The sequence below is a fragment of the Thamnophis sirtalis genome, unplaced genomic scaffold (assembly GCF_051295495.1).
Source record: "Thamnophis sirtalis isolate CommonGarterSnake01/CBP01778 unplaced genomic scaffold, rThaSir2_p1.2 scaffold_3, whole genome shotgun sequence".
Lineage (NCBI taxonomy): Eukaryota > Metazoa > Chordata > Lepidosauria > Squamata > Natricidae > Thamnophis > Thamnophis sirtalis.
The window spans coordinates 177,090,042-177,113,110 of record NW_028261383.1 but is presented as its reverse complement, the minus strand read 5'-3'; the positions used below and the strand labels follow the sequence as shown (position 1 = coordinate 177,113,110).

General features: G+C 44.2%; 1 protein-coding gene across 10 annotated transcripts in view; it reads left to right on the top strand.

Annotated features, from left to right (window-relative positions):
• Positions 1 to 23,069, top strand: part of DNM2 (dynamin 2) — a 75,232-nt gene that overhangs the window by 38,852 nt on the left and 13,311 nt on the right. For 4 of the 10 annotated variants that reach the window (XM_087711085.1, XM_087711083.1, XM_087711084.1 and 1 more), the window contains exons 13-14: positions 7,174 to 7,225; positions 7,903 to 7,914. In XM_087711085.1, coding sequence (XP_087567211.1) covers positions 7,174 to 7,225; positions 7,903 to 7,914 — 64 coding nt within the window. Of the gene's footprint in view, positions 1 to 2,424; positions 2,455 to 7,173; positions 7,226 to 7,902; positions 7,915 to 23,069 lie in introns of all 10 variants that reach the window. The other 6 variants (XM_087711079.1, XM_087711080.1, XM_087711078.1 and 3 more) reach the window with 3 other exon arrangements.

Here is a 23,069-nt window from a genome sequence, read left to right as displayed (position 1 = left end):
CGATTCGGGCGGAACACACCTCCAGGGTGGAAAATCAACAGGCAGACTGGCTCAGCAGGGAGACAGTAGACCATGGAGAGTGGCAGCTTCATCCCAGCATCTTCGAGTGGATTTGCCAGAGATTCGGTCGGCCGACAGTGGATCTCTTCGCCTCCCCGTTGAACGCCCCGCTTCCGAGGTTCATCTCGTGGTTCCCGACTCGAGGGTTGGTGGACATCGATGCCCTGCACTGCAGATGGCCGTCGGGGCTTCTCTACGCCTTCCCCCTCCTTCCCCTCCTTCCTGGGGTTCTGAGGAAGTTAGTGCTAGAGAGAGAGAGCAGAGGTCATTCTGGTGGCACCTTTTTAGCCCCGGCGATCTTGGTTCGCAGACCTAGTGGGGATGTCGACTTTTCCCCATTGGAGGATTCCACGGGGGGAGGTGGCTCTGTACCAGGGGACTCTGGAGCACCCGGACCCAGAATGGCTCCCGCTTGGCGCTTGAGCGGGAGCAGCTAAGAGAGGCCCACTTCTCCGCCAGGGTCATCAGGACCATCAAGGCTTCTAGAAGGAGATCTACCACCCGCATCTACGATGCGACCTGGGCCTCCTTTGCGACCTGGTGTTGGTCTGCACAGGTAGACCCGACATCGGCCTCAGTTCCTCAGGTGCTGGACTTTCTCCAGGATGGCTTGTAGAAAGGACTGGCCCACAGTACCCTCAGGATGCAGGTCTCAGCCTTAGCCACAGTCCTTGCAGGGGTGGGTGCCCAATCCTTGTCCCGGCACCCGGTTATAAAGAGGTTCCTCAGAGGAATCTCTGGCCCCTCTGGTGGTCCACTGTTTCCATACCTGCGACCTTCCCATGGTGCTCCAGGCGCTGACGGAGGCGCCTTTCAAGCCCCTGAGGGAGGTGAGCTTACAGTTTTTGACCCTCAAGGTGGTCTTCCTCGTAGCGATCACCTCTGCCAGGAGCGTGTCCGAGCTCAACGCTCTGTCTGCCAGGGCGGATCTCTGTACCTTTCACGACAACAGGGTCATGCTCAGGCTTGATCCTGCCTTCCTGCCTAAGGTCAACTCCCCCTTCTACAGGGCTCAGGAGGTAGTTCTTCCGGACTTCTGTCCGGCACCTTCGAGGGGAAGGGAGAGGTCCTGGCGCCACCTGGATGTAAGAAAGGCACTGCGTATTTATCTGAAGCGCACGGCTGTCCTCAAGCGGTTGGAGGCGCTTTTCATCTCCTTCCAGCCCTCGACCCGAAGAGCAAAGGTATCTCCGGCCACCATCAGCAGATGGATTAGGCTAGCCATCTCCAAGGCTTACGAGGCGTGAGGGCTCCCGGTGCCAGAGGGCATCACCGCACGCTCCACCAGGAGTGCGGCCACCTCTGCGGCCTGGGCCACCCAGGCGCCCATCGAGAATATCTGTAGAGCGGCTGCCTGGTCTTTGCCCTCGCCTTTCATTAGACACTGCCAGCTGGATGCCTATGCCTCCGTGGAGGCATCCTTTGGTAGGAGGAGTGCTGGACGCTCGGGGGGCTCAGGCCCAATGATCCCTCCCATGGACATCTAGCTTTGGTATGTCCCAGTTGTGACTCCTCCCACGCCTCACTTCGGAGACTGTCAGTTGGCCTTTCCTGAACTGCATGTCTTGAAGTTGGCGTGGGAGGAGTCACCTCCCACCCGTTCGGTGTGCTCCTGCGCATGAGGGCGCCTGAGTTGGTTAGTTACTGGCCAGTCAGGGACCGGGGAGGGAGATGGTGTGTTTTCCTGTTCCCTTCCTTCCCAGGCTCTTCTTCGACTGAACCATCGGTTAATCTGGAGAGTCAGGAGGAGGAGTAGAGGGAGCGGCCTCAAATTCTACCTCAGTCTCCGGGCAAATGGGCCGTGTTAATACCCAGCTGTGACTCCTCCCACGCCAACTTCCAGACGTGCAGTTCAGGTAAGGCCAACTGACATTTTCCCTCTCACCAAGAAGCTGTGGTTTACTATGTCAAATGCCTTATTGATGTACCTGTATAGCAAGTTTATATTCTTTAACAAAATTTACTTTCACTTTTTTGCAAACTTGTAAAATATGTTAATGTATTCCCCCCCCCCTCTGTATTAAAATAGCAATCTGTACAGCACAGGAGTCTGAAAGGTTGCTGCTTTTTAAATCAATGATTACCATAAAAGAAAACCTGAATCCCTTTGATTTGGTTTTTTTATATTATGATATGATCCTAAGGACTTTTATAATGTGGCTTATGCGAACTGCAAATAAAATATTTACCATCAACATATCAAATGGCCTGAGAATGACTTTCTTTAGAGCATGTAAATTCATATCTCTCTTCTTTCCTTCTTAATGCAGAGGTTTTTTTCCCCCCTTTAATCTATCTTGGTTTTTCTTTGAATTGCCTCACTTTTATTTCTGGATGCCTTTGAAACTGTCCAAAATCCCCCAGCTGTTACACTGAACAGCACATAGTGACTGGGTGCGTATATCTGCTTGTGAGAGCTTGTCTCTATTATGACAATAATCCAAATTGTTTAATCTTTTGGAAGACTTGCTGGAAGTATCTTGCATTTGGACTTGCACTGGAATGAAGTTTGGAATTGAACAGTAGAAATTACTTCTTAGAAATCCACTCCAAAAGCAAAAAATGCTAGTTATCTGTCACGCACATCATGTCAGATAATTTCTTTGAAGGACTTGTTTGAGCTGCAAATTAGGAAAGGAAAAAAAATCATGGATTTCTTCTGATGAGTTGAAGCAATTCCTTCTGTTGCTTGCATTTTTATATTTCAATACAGATTAGAGTTTCTTTTGCCAAAGCTGAGAGGAAGACAGAACTAGGTTCCTTTCCCGAATTTTGAGTTATTAAGCTTTCCTGTTGCCAACCATATAAATGCTGTCTTCAAACTACTCGAACAGAGAGGAAGCAGAACCTTTTGTTTCTTAATGGCTGCTTGATTCTCTGGCTCTCTTAATATTTTATTTACCTTTTATCTCTCATTTTTTGAGACTTCTGGTATTATAAACAGAAAACCAGGTTCAAATTTAAATTGAGCTTGCTTATACAAAGCGATTGTGTGACACACATCCATGATCCGTAGTTGAAGGCTGCGGTTAAAACTCTATGCAGCATAGAAAAGGGAAATGCTTCTACTGTCTGAAGTACAGCTAGTCCTCAACTTATAACAGTACATTTAATGACGTTTTGCAGTTACAACAGCACTGAAAAAAGTGACTTAGCATTTTTCACACTTATGACCATTGTAGTGGCCCCAAATTCACATGATCAAATTTCAGATGCTTGGCAACTGACTCACAGTTATGACAGTTGCAGTTGCAGCAAAATTAACGGGGAAGCCAGATTCACTTAACAGCCGTGTTACTAATTGTACAACTGCAGTGGTTCACTGATCAATTGTCGCAAGAAAGCTAATAAAATGGGGCAAAGCTCACTTAACAAATGTCTTACTTAACAGAAATTTTAGGCTCAATTGTGGTTGTAAGTCAATGATTACCTGTACTTTACAGCTTGTGAATTGGGCACTTGGTCATTTGAAGTGACATTCACCCAAGAAAATGGTGCCTAAATTGCTGTTTCTACCTCTGAAAGTTGGAGATCACAATTTAGAATTAGTATTGTAAATTGTCTTCTAATTTAAAGTTCTGTGGAATATCAAAACTTAGTGGCTTGGGTTGTATATAATACAGATCTGGAGGTTTATTAAATAGAACACAATTATTTATAATGGTTCATCTTCTCTGGAAATTATGCATTCATGCAATAGTTGAAGATCTCCATTTATTTCAGAGCATCCAGTTAAGAATGCATGAGCCTTGAATTTATCTGCAACTATATGGACAAAATAATTCAGCATGTTATTTGAAAAAGCGTTTTGTTGATTTATTTGGTATTTGAAGCTTTTAATATACAGATGCTACTATTCTTTTGGAGAGTTTAGGTTAGGGCAGGAATTCTCACACGGTGAGTCAGGGATGAGGGCAATCACACTTCATTTTTAAAAGTCAGATAAGACATGCAGGCAAAGAGGGAGCAGTGCTAAAGCTGGTTCTGGGCTTGGTTCCCAGTTCTATCTATGTAATTAGTCAGTTTTCTAGTATCTCAGAGTTTGAAAACTTCTGGTGATACATACAGATTAAATGGGACAGAATGGGACAATGGACGCAGCTGCCTGGCCCTCCCACTTCATCCCGGTCCCCCATGCGCCAGCTGACCCAATGGGGTTGTCCCCCACCATTCCTCCCCTGCCACCTCGCCCTGGCAATTCACTATGGGACAAATTGCCCCGGCCGATTTACCACTGGAGACCAATAGCCATGCATCCTGGCAGCCAATCCATGTGCTCTGCCTTCCCATTGGGCTTGGTGCGCTGAGAAGGCACCAGGTGAGATGGGCCGCAGCCTTGAGTGCTGGCTTTTGCAAAAGGTTGTGTGCCGGGAGGTGGTGGACGTGCCTCGGCATGCCTTCCCACCCACTGCCCTGCCACACACACACACACACACACACACCCTAAAGGAGGGTGCTGGACTGCACCCTGGCTGGCCATCCCCACTGCTAGGGCAATTGGGCCGCTCTTCCCCATGAAGTGCACCTTTCCAGTGGTGGTAGAGTGCCTTGCCACTACCCAGAAGGGAGGTGCTGCTCCCCAAGCACATAAGGTTGCCTTCTGCAGCCGCACCTCCCCCCTCCCCTTTTGCCTTGGGGAGCCAGAACAGGAAACATCAGCCACACACCAGCAGCCACATTCCGCTTCTGTTGAACTTGAAGTCATCGCCCCGCTTGCCCAAAAAACGTTGCCACTCTTTGGAGAGGAGCCATAGGTCAGACGCTCAACTTCTCACCTGCTGAGGACACGCCACGCTCTGCTACCAATCACTGGCCGCTCCCATCGCATTTTCCCAACTTCCCACGCTTTGCACCCAGAAAAAACGTGCTTCCTTTTTGATAATTTCAACAAACCACAAGCACCTCTGAACAGGGCGCAGATCTCTAAATAATGGGGGGAGGGGGGAGGCTGCTGAGTCACATGGTAGAACCTCTTTCACAGGGACAGGGCTGCTGTGGGAAAGCTGTCGCAGCATGATCTCACCAGATGACGCAACTGGAAGGAATCCCTAGTGCCATCCACCTTACCTGGCTAGGTCAAACAGGCAGGTACCCACTGATCACCCAGTGCCCAGAGGCTGTGAGGCTCCGGATGGAGATGGACCAGCTTCCCATCACCTTGGTGTCTAGGAACAGGGCAGGACTAGGGCACTTGCAAGATCCCCTCTCTCTGAGGATATCTGCCCATCTCACCAAGCTAGCTAGGGTGAATGCCTCCAGTGAGATAGCAATCACGGTAGCATGTAGACATATACCGCTTCATAGTGCTTTACAGCTGTCTCTAAGCGGTTTTACAGAGTCAGCCTATCGCCCCCAACAATCTGGGTCCTCATTTTACCAGTCTCAGAAGAATGGGCGGCTGAGTCAACCTTGAGCCGGTGAGGATCAAATCCCTGGCGGTGGGAATGCAGATTAGTCTGCCATACTGCATTCTAAACACTGCACCACCGTGTCATCCGGTGAGGAGAAGCCGGTGCAGTTCCTTTTCTGTAGCAGTTCCACCACTGTGCAAGAGGTTCACATCCATCCACCCGTGCATCACATTTGTGTAACTTCCCACCTAGTGATTCTGGGCAATGTAAGTAGCAATAATCAAGTAAAAAGCATTTAAATAGCCAATTTAAATTTAAAATAAAAACTAATAAACTGGCAATACAACATTGAATGAACTCCATTAACGGTCATATAGCCATCCTAACAGGTTGCACTTTGCCATGCAGCTACCCCAAGCTAGTTGACAAAGCCGTGTTTTAAAGGCCTTCCAGAAGACCAACAGAATCGGGGCCAACCTCACCTCAGGGAGAGGGACGTTCCACAGAGTGGGGCTTCCTGCAGAAAAGGCTTTCTTCCTAGGTCCTGCTGAACAATTTTGCCTCGCTGCCAGAGCCCATAACATGCCTCTCTCACGGTAGACCTCGTGGGATACATCTGAGGAGAGATAGTCCCTCAAATATACTAGTCCTGTGTGCAATATAGGGCTTTAAAGGTTGGTTTGGACCTGGAAACGAAGTGGAAACTAAGGCAACTTTCACAGCAAGGTATGTGTGCAAGTTGGAGCACACACAATTGCCTTCTGCTGCTGCAGCTGCGTTTTGTGCCAACTGAAGGATATGGATATTCTTCAAGGAAAGCTCCATGCAGGGCACGTGACAGTAGTCCAATTAAAAAATGTTATTGCTGCATAAATTGTTAGAATTAAGAATGAGATTATACCTAATTAAAGAAGCAGCTGGATTACCAACTAAAAACATTTCAAAATGTGCCTCTATTTAAGTTATTGTTTTTTAACGTTGAGTCTTTATTGATCAGCCCTTGGGCCATATCGAAGTGCAAAGTCCCAGAAACTATTACTAAAATTTGATAAAAGCAATTTAAAATGGAATTTGATAAAATACGATTTAAAATGAAATTGGAATAAAATATGATTTCAAATGGAATTGGAATAAAATAATTGGAAGTATGCTTAAGGCAATACTTTTTGTAATACAGAATGTAGTAAGTACAAAATAATATTAAACAAAAAAAAAGTTTTTAAACCCCCCTAAAATCATCAATCCAGTCTACTGATCTTGCTGCACTTCTTACTTCTTTGTCATCCAGACATGGATTTTCTGTTTATCCACTGCAAAATAAGGGCTCCAGTAAGATTCCGCTTGGAACTAGGCTAAACATCTCTTTCTTCTTTCTTAAAGCCATTTTTTCCACCTGTTTCTGCAGCAAGCAAGCAGTTGTAGGCTTCAGCTTAGTTTTTTTCCCTTTCCCTCATTTAGACTTGGAATGTTTCACAACTCTTCTAACGTAGTATTCTAGTACTGACATGATCTATTATGTGGTTGATATTAGCTTAATTATGGGTGACATTTTTCTTCATGCACTGGAACCTCCTTTCTTGCATGTTTGTTAATTGACCTTGGCGGGAACTTGTTCTTGTTGACTTAGAGCACAACTGTCTTGTTAGCTGTCTTAGAGCATTGCTAACATGTAAGCTAGCTTTGTTGGGTGGGAAATAACATGCAATATTCATGTTTATTTAAAAAAAACACCATTTATTTTTCTTTGTCCCTTTTCTTTCAGTGCACAGCAAAGGAACACCCAGGCGAATAAGAAAAGAGCAATTCCAAATCAGGTACTGATCCATTCCTCTTTCAGCAGATTGTGACTGCACACGCAGTGCTGCCTAGTGGGCACATTAATACATGTAGTTGCAGAAAATGGAATAGGCTTGTGAGCATAGCACTGAATAATGCAGGAGGTGATGCTCTTTCCTTATAGCATCTGAAAATAGCAAATGACAAGGAGGCAGATCCAATTGCAAAATGTACAATACCTCTAGGAAGTTTTTTTGCTGTATGCGTTGATTCAGACTGAAACTGTTTCTGCAAAGTGCATTTCCAGTTTCTTTGAGAAATAATCAGAAAACAATGCTAGTTATACAGAAAAAAATAGAGAAAATAAATAATGCAACCATAGAATTCCTTTGATAATTTGTCAGTCTTGAGGCACAAAACTGGCAACTTAACGTTGCATGATGGTTAGTAAATAAACAATATATAGTACCAACATATATTGATTCTTGTTTGGAAAGAGTGTAATGAGACATTAACACTGTACAGTTATAATTAATAGCATGTAACTTTTTTCTTTTACTGTTTTTTCTACTTTACCTTTATTTTCCTACCATTTTTATGCTTTTGCTTCCCCTTTCCCCCTCTACTCAAATTATTTTATTTTTTTCACTGTTTTGTCCCTTCATTCTGTTTTTCCTTATTTTGCCTGCACAACTAATTTTGCCAACCTCTAAAGGGTGAGATACTGGTAAGTACTTGTATAATATGCTAGTGATTGATACTTAAAACTTGGTGATGGTGATTTTCTTTCATAACAAAAACCCCACAATAGGCTGTCTTGCTGCCACAAAGATTGTGCACTTAATTGTACAGAAAAGCCAGGGTCTCCCGGAGGAATTCCAGGAGATCCAGACATGGGAACTACAGTATGATTTTAAGCCTGGCTCCTAGTACTAAATTTGTGGGGTAAATCAATCTGGCCATGAATGTGGCTTTCTCTGTATGATGCTCAAGGGCATACAAATTTTGTCTGAAAGGGTTTCCCGTCCGAGCAGGGGGTTGGACTAGAACAGTGTTTCTCAACCTTGGCAACTTGAAGATGTCCGGACTTCAACTCCCAGAATGCCCCAGCCAGCGAATGCTGGCTGGGGAATTCTGGGAGTTGAAGTCCGGACATCTTCAAGTTGCCAAGGTTGAGAAACACTGGACTAGAAGACCTCCAAGGTCCCTTCCAACTCTGTTATGATGTTCTGTTCCATCCCATCCCACCCATCCCATTCCATTGAAAATAGGATAGGAAACTGCTTAGGGAGAAAATCCCTCTTTCTGCATGTTTTTATCTTCTTCTGGTGAGGGCTGTTGGTATGATGGGACGTCAACACATCTGCTATCCGCCTCACTGACGCTTTACCAAATAAGGCTTCATGTCTCAGTTCCTAAGTGAGTCCCTAGTTTTTAATTTAAGAATGGGAACACGAAGTGAAAAAGTAATTCTTGGTGGAAGCTAAGAGTGCTAGTGAATCTTGACTGGTACTTGCAGGGTTACGAACTCTGTTAGATGGAATCTATGATATCCCTAGTTGCAGTTTACATTTACCTTGTTGAAAAATTCATTGCGTGAACCTTTTTTGTAAAAGGAGATCTGATTCTCTCAATCTTGTAGTTACCAGGGACTTGAACATTCTCTACACCAGTGGTGGGTTCCTACCAGTTCAGACTGGTTCGGCTGAACCGGTAGTGGTATGGTGGCCTAGGTCTCTGGAACCAGCAGTGACCCAGGCCTGCCACACCCCAGAACTGGTTTCCTGGTCTCTTCTGCTGTTGCCCGCATGTTTCTGCGCATGTGCAGAACAGTTTTTAATCAACTGCGAAGCGAGCAGCGAGCACGCAAAATGCCCTCTCAGTGAACCTGTAGTAAACCGTTTAGGAACCCACAACTAACTCTACACGTGCTTGGCTATCATCCTTTGTTCACTTACCATTTGAAGAAACAGCTTCAAATGGCCAGGTGTGTGTCCTAGTCAAAAATATTGTTTCTATATCTCCCTTACTTCTGGAATAATAACATTTCAGATTTAATGAATGGTTTACTTACAATGACGATGGACTCACAAGCATATGGCAAATGCTGTCCAGAAAAAAATTAGATGTAAGCTGTGAAAATTTAATTGATTAACTTAGATATTTCATCAGTTATGAAGTTTCTGAACTGTTTTGAATTGTCAATATTTCTGCATAAATATGACCTAAAACACAATCTGTTCTTCAACAGGATCTAAAACTAAACAAAGAGAAACATTAAATAAATGAGTAAAAAAAGAGAGTAGAATAACAGAGTTGGAAGAGACCTTGGAGGTCTTCCAGTGCAAATATCCCTGCTCAAGCAGGAAACCCTACCATTTGGGCATATACCTCTTCATCCAGTCTGTTTTTAAAAGCCTCCAGTGATGGAGTAGCCACAACTTCTGGAGGCAAGTTGTTCCACTGGCTGAATTGTTCTCAGTGTCAGGAAATTTCTCCTTCGTTCTAGGTTGCTTCTCTCCTTGATTAGTTTCTTGCTTCTTGTCTGGCCTTCTGATGCTTTGGAGAATAGATCCACCTCCTCTTCTTTGTGCCAGCCCCTTAGGTTGCTATCAATATTGCCCCCTAGTCCTTTTCACTAGACTAGACCTGGGAAATTCCTGCAACAGTTCTTCATATGGTTCATCTTCCAGCCTCATAATCATCTTCGTTGATGTTCTCTGCACTCTTTCTCTCCTGCATTGCGTAGGGCTCTCCTCCCTGCATCCAGGGATGGCAGCTGCTACTGCTCCCCATTCCAACTACTCACGCAGTGGTGGCAGCGGGAGGAGGAATCGCCATCCCCACTGCTGTGATCCCGGCCCAGGAGGGTATTTTGCTGGCGTGCACACGCGTGCACGAAAGAGATGAGAGCAAGAAAGGGGGAGAAAAAGAGCGAAAGATAGAGAAATGAGAAAATGATGGTGTAAGGGTTCTTCTCCTAACTTAAGAAAGTGAAGACTCTTGAAACGGATTATTTCAAAAGGAACTTTTAATTAAGAAGAATGGAAACCATTAGAAGCAAAGCAACATCTGAATCCCCTTAGGCAATGCAGGTAGAATTAAAGCAGTAGTGACCCTTCCCATGCAAATTCTAACCAATACACAAGTGTGAAGCTGTTTCCTTTATCAACTGTCCTGAGAGCCAAATAAACATAAATTCCCATGGCTATCTTCCGTTAGGCATTAAACACCAGACGTTGCCAATACATTGACGCCAACGCCCCCCTCCTCCCAATTGAATGGCAGTATCGCGTTTAGGGATCTGACAGATGGAGAGAAAGAGAGAATGAGAGAGAGGGAAAAGAGAGGGAAAGAAATCAGAGAGAGACAAGGGGGGGGGGAGAAAGAAAGAGAAAGAAAGGAAGAGAAAGAAACTCTCTCAGACCTATGACGGAAGCTAGATCTCTTGCCAAGAAAACTGCAGTTTGCCAGAAGACACAAATTGGAAGCAAGTCTTAAGTTTTAAGGAAGTAGCTTGCTGTACCAGCTTCACGTGTTCTTCCAGGTCTCAGAGAAGATCAAGATGTCATCAAGATAAACGAGTACTCCGTGTACAGGTGATCATGTAGCACCTCATTTATGTACTGCATGAAGAATTCGGGTGCTCTTTGTAGCCCAAAAGGCATGACTTTATATTGGAAGCTACCAAGGGGGGGGGGTGTTAAAAGCAGTCTTCCACTCATCTCCTTCTCTGATTCGTATGCGGTAATACGCCTCTCTCAATCCAGCTTGGTGAAGATCTTGCCTTTAGCCAAGTGGTTCAACATATCTTTCATGAGGGGAAGAGGATAGGTGTTCTTTTCGCATACTGCATTCAAGGCTCACAGATCAACACAGAGACGAATACCGCCATCTTTCTTTTCTCTGAAGAGTACTGGGGCCGCTATTTTCGACTTTGCTGGTTCAAAAGGCCCCGTTCCAAATTGATGTCGATGTACTTCCTCAATTCAACCATCTCTTTGGGAGTCATGGAGTACATTTTCGGCTTTGGTAGGGTAGCCCCAGGTTTGAAGTCTGTTGCGTAATCTCTGGGCCGATGAGGGGGAAGATAGTTAACATCTTCCTCACTGAACACATCCGCCAAGTCCCAGTAGTCTTTTGGTACTTGTTGGATCCCTAGGGGTTTTGTGTCTGCTGCAGGTGCTGCAGGTTCTGGACAGTCTGGGCTATTTGGTTCATTTGTCCCTGGGTGACCCTTTGGCTCCACTGGTGGTAACGGCCCAAAGCCAATAATCAATGTTCTAACGCCATCCTCCCACTTTATTGTAGGCTCCCACTTGTCCAGCCATGCAGGCCCCAAGATAATTGATTCCTGCATTCTTGGGGCTATGATGAATCTGAGGAATTCATAGTGGCAGCCTATCATTAACTTTACTAACTCAGTAATTTTCGTGGCTGGGGTGCCCCCAATTAGTGGTCCATCCACTTGCTCAAACCGAATAGGGTGGGTTAGGGGTCTTGTGCGTAGGCCTAGCTGCTCCACAATCAACATGCTGATTAAGTATCGGGTGCAGCCGGTGTCCACAATTGCCCCAACTTCCCCTTCCACCCCGGTTTCTGGCACTTGGAGTTTGGATTTTATAATAAAGGGGCGAATGGGTGGACTCACCATTGGGTCATCTTCGGCATTTTCCTCCTCCTCCTCCTCTGAGGTGGTAGGGGCTTCCCTACTGGCAGGACTCTCCGTCTCCGTTGGCTGTTGTACCAGACGAATCTTTTCTGGTGGCTTTCGGGGTTTTTTCTTCATTGCGCTGTCAGGTGGTGGGTGTGGTTGTGGAACCAGGGCCGGAGCCAGGCATTCTGATGCTCTGTGGCCAAGCTGACTGCATCACTAGCATTTTATTGCCCCCCGAGGGACGAGAGGGGAGTGGAGGCTTTTTAGCTCGCTGCATCTGCGTTCAGTGGGCCAAAGGTTTCCTAGCAGGGCTTCTGGCAGCTGGCTTCCGATGAGGGTTAACCTCGTGTCTAGTATGATTGCAGTGGTGTATCAATCTTGGATATATTCTGGGACACCCCTTATGCTGCAAGCTTCTCTCAGTTTGGGATCTAAGGCGTTGTTGAACGTGTAGAATAAAAGTCTTTCTGGCCAATATCGTAGTCTTCCAGCTACCTTCCGGAACTATCAAACTAACTTCTTCACGGGACAACCAGACTGTTGCAATCCCTGAATCGGCTCTTCTGCTTCCACATATTGAGCCACATCACTAAATCGGGCGCGCATCAGTTGGATGAACCCGGCTGCATCTTCTAGATCAGGAGCCACCTCCTCATGGAACTCCGCTATCCAATGTGCAGCCCCCCTTCATTCACCTCCTCAGCTATTTCTTGAATCAACTCTCTATCAGAAGTGTATTATGCCTCAACTTGATCAATGTATGCCCAGGCTTGATTCAGGAAGTAAGCCAGCTTCTCTGGGGTCCCATCAAATGTTGCCAAGAACCTTGGGGGCCTGGGAGCCGGCGGGGCTGGTGGTTGAATTGGAGTGGGCCGTTGGTTGAGTGCTTGGGGTGGTAAGTCCCCCTGTTGAGCCCACCCATCGGCAGAGGTTGGGCAAAAGCCTATTGAGGCATTGCTGGGGGGGATGTACCCGGTGGCACCCCCAGTCCCTGGCTCTGTCCAGGGACAGTTATCTGAAATGGCGTCATCTGCTGAGGTGCGGCAGGAGTCCATTGGTATTCAGCCCATCTGTGACCTGGGAAGAAAGCCCACCCGGGTGATGCTTGAGTCACAGGCTGCGGCCCAACCATTGGTAGCTGGGGAAAGGGGAATGTGCCCCAGGCCCCTCTCTGCTGGCTGGATTGGATTCCCCAATTCGGTGGAGGACATGCCTGCACTCCAGGAGGGAGGGGTGCCGATGTGACTGACGTTGGCTTTACTCCAGCAGGAAGGGGTTGGTTTGGTTCGCTAGTCGCTGTGTGGAAGGAGCCAAGACCTCCACTCCATTGTGTAGCAGACTCTCTGCTAGGGAAGGAGAATGTGGGCTGGGGCAGCGTCCACTTAGGTGGTCCTGAGGGAAGGAGGGGGTCGATTCCACTCACATTTAGCCATCCGAATTGGTCTGGGAGGCCCATCAGAGACCACAGCTTCAGTAAAGTGCTGGGGCACCACCCCGTCCTGTAGGGAAGCATTAATCACCCCCAGAGTCCATCCGCCTTTCACCTGGTGGGAAGCTCTCACAAGCCAGTACTGGGCCTAAAACAAAACCTTGGGGCACCCCACTGCTTACTTCCCTCCATGTGGATGTAGTTCCATTAAAGGCTACGCATTGAACGCGGTTTGTCAGCCAGTTACAAATTCATCTGGGGGTGATGTTGTCTATCCCACCTTTTTCTAGCTTAGCAAAAAGTAGGTCGTGGTCTACTTTGTCAAAAGCTTTACTGAACTCCAAATATACTATGTCCACAACATTTTGCTGGTCCATTAATTAGTCACTTTGTCAAGGAATGAAATAAGATTTGTTTGACATGATCTGTTTTTGACAAACTCATGTTGGTTTCTGGTTATAACTTTGCTTGCTTCTAGGTGTTCAGAGATCTGAATTGAATTATTTTCCCCCTTAAGTTTTTCATCGATAAAATCCTTCCCAAGCTCTCTAAGTTTGTTTAAATAACTCTTTTAAAGTCTAACACAGTTGTTTGTTCCAAAGCGTGGGTCTGCATTATACTGAATTCTAATGTGCCTGGTTGCTGTTTATTTATTCATTGAGGAAAATGTTCTACAAAAGGTGAAAAAATGGATCTAGGAAATTATAGGCCAATCAGCCTGACATCAACACCTGGAAAAATCTTGGAAAAGACAATCAAGCAGGGGATTTATACATAGAAACAGCAAGATAATTCTAGAACCCTGCATGGGTTTGTTAAAAACAGATCATGCCAGACAAACTGTATTGCTTTTTTGATAAAATAACTAAATTAGTGCGTCAGTGAAATACAGTGGACATAGTATACTTAGATTTCAGTAAGACATTTGACAAAGTAGACCACAACAAGCATGAGTTAATTCCATACTGGAAGTGGCTACTGGATCTATGGCAACTCAAGCTCCCCCCCCCGCCACTTGCTCTCTACCCTCCTCCCATCCATCTTTTTGGATATCATGTTGATGTAGTTACATTATGTTCTTTTTCATTGTTTATTTTATTGTTTTATTTCTGTTTTGTTTGCATTCTTTTCATTTCTTCCTTTTTATTGTTGAAGCCACTTTAGAGTAGCCCTGCAGTGAGATACGGGTCAATTAAACTTAACAAAACTGGACCTTGAGGTAACCTGTTGCATGGTTCTCTCCATGCAGATGTGGTTCCATTGAGGACTATCTCCTGAGTGCAGTTGGTCAGCAAACTCTGAATCCATCTAGTGGTAGTCCTTTCTATCCCTCATTGTCTTAGGTCCAGTACTCTTCATAAATTATCTAGATGAATAGATAGAAAGGTAACTCATCAAATTTTCAGATGCATCAAGCTGGGGGAACAGCCAGCAGTTTAGAAGATAGGCTCAAGATCCAGAAGGATCTTGACAGGCTTGAACACCAGGCCCTGACCAACAAAATACAGTTCAGTGGTAAGCAAAGTAAGATTTTACAGTTAGGCAAGAAAAAACAAATGAACAGGTATAGAAAAGGTGGCTCTACAGTGGTAACTTTGAGAGGGATTTAAAAGTCCTAGTGGACAACCACTTAAATATGAGCCACCAGGATGCTGCAGCTGCCAAAAAAAGGCTAATACAGCCCTGGGCTGTGTCAACAGGGGTATAGGATCATGGTCACGTGAATTGTTCACTGTTTTTGGTAAAACCACCCTTTGAATACTGTGTCCACTTTTGGTCACCACAAATCCAAAAGGACATTGAAACCCTGGAAAGTGTGCAGAAAAGAGCAGCAAAGATAATAAAGAAGACCAAGTCAGGTGACAGTTGAGGGGACTGTTAGGATGTGCGCACGGGGCCTCCCTCCGCCTCTACTACCGGTTTGCCTGAACCGGGAGCAACCCACCACGGATTAGAGGGAACATGATAACTGTCCTCCAGCCCTACTTGATGGGCTTGACAGTACTTGTCTCTCAGTACAACGAAGGGGTTGTCTAATTCTCTAGAAGGGCACCAGAGGGCAGGACAAGAAGTAATGTCAATAGGCGAAAACTTGTCCAAGAAAGATACAGCCTAGAACCATGATGGTGAACCGATGGCACATGTGCCAGAGGTGGCACGCAAAGCCCTCTCTGTGGGCATGTGTGCCATCGCCAGCTGCTCTTCTGGTTTCTGGCTAGCTGGTATTCACAGGCACCGGAGCACCAGAAAATGGCCTGAAAACGGCCCAGAAAACAGCCTCCAAAGCAGCCAGAAAACCGGCATGCGCGCGCCAGCCAGCTGGTCTTCCCAGGGGGCCAGAGCACCAGAAAACAGCCTGAAAACTTTTTAATTAGTGTTTGGGCTGGTGCAAGAAATGCATTTTAGATCGTATTTATGCAGAAATATTGACAATTCAAAGTGATGCACAGACTTTAAAGTACCACTGTACTTGGCACGGTGGCTATTTTATTACATAAAAGCTTCAGTTCTGATGTGTAACATTTTTGCATGACATATTGACTGGTATTGCTCCCTCTAATCTCTGAGAAAGGTATGTACACACTATTATTCCTCAATATTCTCTTCCCTTGTCTGGTGAGACTAATGTTTCTCCCTGCTTTTCCTTTAAGTGCACTACTTCAAAGCAATTTGGCTGAGTGGGCTTGGCTTTTTTAGACAAGCTGTTACTGTGTTTTCAACTAAAAGGACACTGAAGACATTATAGATGCTGGGTTCAGAGCTAAAAATAAAACGGGCTCATTTGGTGGCTTCATGAGAAAATGGAAATGCTGGAAACATTAAGGGAATATCCTTTTAATACTAGGGACAGAGCACTTCCCCTATCTAGTTCTGTTTTGCAATAATTGCTCTTGCAAAAATACTGGTTCTTAATGAGCTAATACAATCTGGGTACATAATTGGCTACTTAATCCAATTTTGAATGCTTATGCATTCATTCTGCTCAGATTTGAGGTATGGGGGATCTGCTCTTCAAAGTGCTATTTTGCTCCCCTCTTCCAAGTTTTACATTTCAATTTGGTGGACTAGAATCTTACCTAGTATAAAATACATAATAAGTTTGTGTTTGGCCAGTTTTCTCTGGCGGTTTAGGTAGGTGGTCAGGTAGTCTAATCACTGTATTATGCCTGAATAATCTGAGCGTTCTGACACTTCCATTTTCATAATATTCTACAGATAATTGTGCAAATCCTAGAATAGTCATTTTTAAATGTAGTATGAAGTCGTAGGAGTGTCTTGCAAGAAATTGGAGGTGTGTCTGAATCCACATCAGTAGAGGATTGCCTATTGAATGCGTATGAAATTGCTGTGGCCCTGCCAATTAAGCAGGAAATCCAATCAAAATTGCTCATACCTGAAAGAGTAGGCTTTTATCGGAGAATGAATAGCTTGTACTTATTTGTGCACATTTCTCCTTTCATGGTATTTAAACTTATGTCCAATTTTAATTTTTCAAAAGATTGCTATCTATCAAAACTTTGAAAAACAACTCCAATTCCAATGCAACTCCTCCTCCTTTGTTGCTGTCTGTAAGAATGTGGATTATGCTGCAGTAAGAGGAAGGTGGAAATCTGATTGGCTGGGCTGTTTGATATTACATAATGGGCTTCTTGAATATCAGAAGACATATGAACCTATGAAAAATCCTTCTATGCCTCTTTCTCTAGCTTCTTGCAAGTCTGGTTGTAGTATTGATGGTGGGAAAGTGTCAGGAGGCTTCTCTTGACCCTTCTCACCATTTCCCCCTCTATTTGTAATCCCTTCTGTTTTCTGGATCTGTAAATATGGCTAGCTTTTGTGATTTGTGAATGAAGGCAAATTTTGTTACCGTGTTTCCCCAAAAATTAGACCCGGACTTAGTTTCTTTTGGGCCCCCAAAAATGTCTAGGGCTTCTTTTTGGAGGCATCTTAACTTCTTTTGAGCTGCAGGAGGTGGTGAGCGCGGTCATCTCATGGCTGCTCCGTTTCTTAATCGCAGCCCATGGATCAGCTGAACTAGGGAAGGCTGGGAGTTCTGTGTCTCCGAGTGGCCGGAAATGTTTCCATGGACTCCTGCTAGCCCTAGCCTTGCCCACAGTGCCAGGCAACCCATCAGCCGAGTGCCCCTTTCTTCCGCAACTCCCCTTGTGGCTCTGGAGCAGGCAGCGATCACCGTTTGCGCTCCACCAGGCCTGGAGCTTGGGCGCTGGTTAGGCTGCTGCTATGATGAGGCAGGAAGCCTTGCAGCACATCGGAATCGGCTCCCGCACCCCTGGTGCCTCTACCCAGCTGCTGCTGCTGCTGCTGCTTGAGCAAAGGACAATCGGCAGGCAATTCTGGAACATTTCCAATCATCAGTCCCTTTCAAGTGTAAGGTTTGAGGATACGTTGAGACCTGTAGGAGTTTGAGAATACATCCAAGTCACAATGAGCCAAAAATTAGACTTAAATGGAGGCTTGAATAACAATCAGCATTTAATCTTTGATCAAACTTTAAAGACATGATGGTCAGTTGTTCCCAACATGCCCCAAGGATATGCAGGTCAGAAGAACTCTTCAGAGAAGGTGCAGCTCCTTTTTATACTGTTAGAAATGTTATAAACCTCAGTAAAATCCCCCAATCCTGGCCTCTTTGATTTTATACTCTGTCCTCTGGACAGGATAGAGTATCTTCAATTGATCACTTAGGATCAATTCTCATGGGACATCAAAGGTGTCAGTTTTACAGCTCTTTACAGCTCTGTTCCGGGATAAGTTCTAGGCCCATAGATTGCGGATTGTTAAGAGTTCAAATGGATGACACGTTTTGATATTTGCCAGATATTATACGGACCCTAATAACAGCACCGCAGGAAGTCAGTTGCGGGGAACAAAAGGCACTTACAGCATGCAAGCATATACATTACAAATACAAGGCATAATATATGTGTGTTACAGAAAACAAACGTTTCTAGTAAAACCAACAAGTTTATATATATTGCCAAATCAGGTGAAGTCAACTAACCCAGTTCAGGGCTGCGCTGTGACGTGTGGAATCTCCCCCACTTTGGCAGTTTTTCCCCTGTATGGCTTTTTCCCTGGTCATTAATTTTGTGAACAAGATTTGTGAGATAAATTTTCCACAGATGCATCCTTTTGCTAACAAATCATATAAAGCAAAGGTATTCTGGGATATTGTTGTTGTAAAAGTGAAGAGCACTAGCAGTTGCATTGCTTATTATTGCAAGCATTGGCTGTCACCTTATAATTCTATTCCGCATATACACAGGCTTCATACCATCGGCTGGGCACAAAAGCAAGCCATGTGGAGCATGCTAATTAAGTGTTACCACATCCATCCATAACCCATTCAGTCGAGTTCTGTTTGCAAGTCAGTTACTAGGATGTGTCAGGTTAATTCCGGACTGCAAGGTGATTCCCCTTCACAAGCAATCAAACGTTGCTTGAGAAAAGAGTGATTCTCAAGCCCAGCACAGACGCACACACCATCTTTGCAACGTTGAACGTTTGGGATCGAGCCTTTTTGGCGATCGGCAGGAAAATGGGGAGGGGCTTTTTCCTGCCTCTCAGCTGCGAAGTTGGTGCCATGGGCAGGGCTGGGGCTAGCAAGAGTGCACGGAGACCGCGCTGGCTCAGCTGATCTGTGGACCGCGAATAAGGAGCCGAGCAGCCATGAGGTGACCGGGGAAGGGGAGAGCTGCCTCCTGTGCTGCCCAACCCCTTCACTGGGACTTATTTGGGGGGTAGGGCTTATTTTAGGCCCACTCCAGAAACCAGGCTAGGGCTTATTTTCGGGATAGGCATTCTTTTCGTGGAAAGAGAATATTAAGGCAAATGTCCCCTTTTCCTCCCCAAGATTAACAGCAGAAATTATTTTCTTGCAATTGGTGATCTTTTGCTGTTCTCACTCATTTGCTGCCCAAAGATCTGAATCTGTTTCTTCTTCTTCTTCCATAGAAGCATTTCTCTCCTTTGCTATCTTCAGTCTGTTTTTCTGGCTCTATTTTCCCCCCAACTTCAATTAGATTTTAAAATGCCCATGATTCCTGTTTCTGAATATTTTTTAAATTTAAAAAGCAACAACAGTTAAACAGATGTGCTTTCTGTTCTGTGTGTTGAATTTTCAGCACTTTTCCATTGTTTTGTTGAGCAAATTGAATTAAAGCTGAGTTTGCAACAGCCCACGCCCTCCAGTGCACCATCCTTGCATATGAGCATTTGAACAGTTGTGTAAATTACTTGGAAGTTTATGTTGGCACTAAACTGAGCAGCTCTGGAAAGATGAAGATCCAATACAGTCCTACCTCTTGATCCCTTTCTATGGTTACTCAGAATTCTTGCCTATAACATTTGTAATTGTTGTAATCTAACACATCCATCTTTAGCCATTAGGTTTTGTACATGTGTACAAATTCCTCAGTACTGATTGCTCCTTTCCAACTCATTACTAATCTGTGTGGTTGTACTAATTTGGTAGAAAAAAATACCTGTATTTAAGCTAAGTTGTACTAAACCTTGATTTTCTTTTTTCTTTTTCTACTCTAAAATTACTGGCAACAGTAAGAATGGTCAGCATAAATTTGGATATCTGAAATTGACCCAGGTTTCTCTTGCATAATTTAGTTGAAAAGGTATTGGGACTTTGCTTGCTTGGGAGGCAGGAGTTTATTAAGACTCATTTTTTATCAGTAGCCAGAAAGTAGAATGTTGAGGGTTTTTTTCCCCCTATAGCAGGGCATGAAAACTGAGGTTTTTTGTGTTTCGTGAAGTTGTAGGCTTAATGAAGCCAAATAAAATTGTCTGTTTTCAATATTGGCTGTTATAGCTGACGGCTAGCCACTGCAAAAAGTTAGCTTTTTATCATTTTGCTGTTCAGTTTCCCAACTGGTTGTAAGAAATTGTATTCTGTTTAAATATACATAAGCTAAATATATACCGGTTATTACTTGGGGTGAGGAGTGGGTAATTCTTATTATACATTAGCAGCCTTATTTTTTAAAATCCTGGAATAAGCATTGCATAGGTCTTGGGTGCTGATTGGCTCATTCATTCTTTAGAACTATGTCCACAGTATTTAGCTATTTCACTAATTTAGTCCCTTTGTAAAAACAGTGCAATGTGTTTGTCTGGCATGGTCTATTTTTGACAAACCCATATTGACTGCCAGTAATAGCTTGCCTGCCTTTGGTGTTCACAGATCTGTTGCTTGATCATCTTTTCCAGCATCTTCGCAGGTATTGTTGTCAGGCTGATTGGACTGAATCAATATTCTCCCTTTTTTGAAGATGGGAACTACATCAGTTCTTTTCCAGTCCTCTGGTAGTTTCCTGGCGCTATAGGATGCCTTTCAGAGCTTCCGAGATCGTGTCTGCCAATCCCTTCAGAACTTTGGGATGTAACCCATCTGGTCTTGCTGATTTCAATTCATCTAGAATGGACAGGAGTCGTCTTACAATTTTCTTGCCTATTTTGACGTATTCCTAATTTGTCTTTTATGGTATTACTTTTGATAGACTATAGTTTTTTCCCCTTTTGTGTAAAGACCTGCAAAGAATGAATTAAGCAGTTCTGCCTTCTCCCTGCTGCTCATCACCTCCTTGCCATCTTTTTCCATTAATGACTTTTTTCTTGCTTTTTTTTTTACATTTTGAAACTTTTAAACATTATTTTTGACATTTGTTGCAATTCTTAGTTCATTCTGAGCCTCAGCTTTCCTGACTTCATCTTTGCAGCTCAAGCCTATATGCTGGTATTCTGCCTTAGTTAGTCTTTGAGAGTTTGACAGTATATTAATAACTGCCAAATGATAAAAAATAATCCTAAGGTTATGATATTTTTCTTAATTCATAATTGAAATTGAGTTATTACTAAAAAGAAAGAGAGTGAAAGTGTCAAAAGTTCCAAATAACACCCCCAAGAAAAGAAGACTCCAAGGCTTGACTTCCCTCAAAGTTCCATTTTATTAGAGATGTCATATTGGCACATCTGAGAAAACCCGAATCTGAAATTTTCCAGGTTTTCCCCACCAAGACAAAAAGTTCGAGTCCCTGCCCAGCACCCACATGTGCATCACATGATCCAATCAGACACCATCCAACTGGAAATGCCTCCCAGTCACACCAATGCAGCTGCAGGGCAAGGTGTCCTTGACTCTCTTAAGAAAAGAATGTTATTTTGACTACCGTGTTTTTCGGAGTATAAGACGCACCTTTTCCCTCAAAAAAAGAAGCTGAAAATCTGGGTGCGTCTTATACATTGAATACAGCATTTTTTGCCTCCCAAAACTCTGCCCCCTTCACCAAAATGGCCATGCAGAGCCTTTAGGAGGCTTTCAGAGTGCTCCTGGGGGCTGGGGAGGGGGCAGAAATGAGCTAAAAATGTCCTGTTTTTTGTTTATTTCCCCCAGCCCCCAGGAGCACTCTATAAGCCTCCTAAAGGCCATGCATGCCCTTTTTTTGACAAAAAAACATGCCTGTTTTTGGGAGGTCTGCAGAGTGCAAAAAACATTTTTTTTAATTTGCCTCTTCAAAATCTTGGTGCGTCTTATACTCCGAAAAATACGGTATATCTAATCCACGCTCTATATAATCCCCTCTCCCATTTTCCCACATTAGAAAATGTGGCAGGCCTGAAGGCCCAGTGTAAAAGATGGTTTCTAGGTCTGACAGAAAGCGCTAAAACAATAAAAGGAAGATAAGCTTTATTGTTTTTGAACCAATTTAATAAACTATCTGGTTGGCTTCTGAGACAGAAGATGATCTTTCAGAGTTTTCAATTGTTCTTGAGAGAGCCCTCTGTATGATTGGAGTGGCAAGAGACCTGTTTGCTTAGCTAAATCAAATTTACTTCATTAGTTACTAGTGCCAAATCAGCATAAGTCACACGCTGCATATTTTTTTTGAAGTCCTTGATGGGAACAGAGTTCATTGAAATTCTGGAATCAGAGGACTATAAGCAGGGAATGAGGGATGCATATTCTGTATCCTGAGTTGTGGTTGCTGACTATGGCTACTTTGTATATTATGAATAGCTTTTTTAAAAGAGGCAATTTCAAAATAAAGCATGGTTGCCAATATATTCTGGCTACTGCTTTCATTTTTTTCAGAGATTTTGTGTAAAGCTCTGTGATAGCTGGTTTCAGATATAATCTTACATGCTTTGGCCTTCTGTTTCATGCTGTGAAGTTCCACTGCCAATGTTTTCTCTACGGTTTACTTGTTGTTCTTGACAGAATTGTCTACAAGATTAGGCAGAGTTGTTTCCTTAGCCAAGTCAGAATTGTCTTACTAGCTATTAGTGCCAAAAAACTCCAAGTCGCATACTGAATATGCATTTGAAGTTGATGGGAAGACAGTTTCCAGAAGTTTTGGAATCAAGGATTACGAGCAGGAAAAGTTCCTGTTCGCTTTTTATTCATTGCAATATAGACATCTCTTAGTGCAGTGTTTCTCAACCTTGGCAACGTTCAGTCCTGTGGACTTCAACTCCCAGAATCCCCCAGCCAGCTATGCTGGCTGGGGGATTCTGGGAGTTGAAGTCCACAGGACTGAACGTCGCCAAGGTTGAGAAACACTGCCTTAGTGATTTTTAGGCTTCAAACTGGATACATACATATTCCAACTAGGTTATTCTGTGTCTTGCGGATCAGCTGATCTTTCTAGATTGCCTGTTGGAGAGCTATGGTCAAGTCATATATCAAAATCTGCTTCATAAATCTAGCATTTCCTGTAGTCGGCATTAGAATTCCTCTAGATACAGTTTTTCGTAAATTCAAATG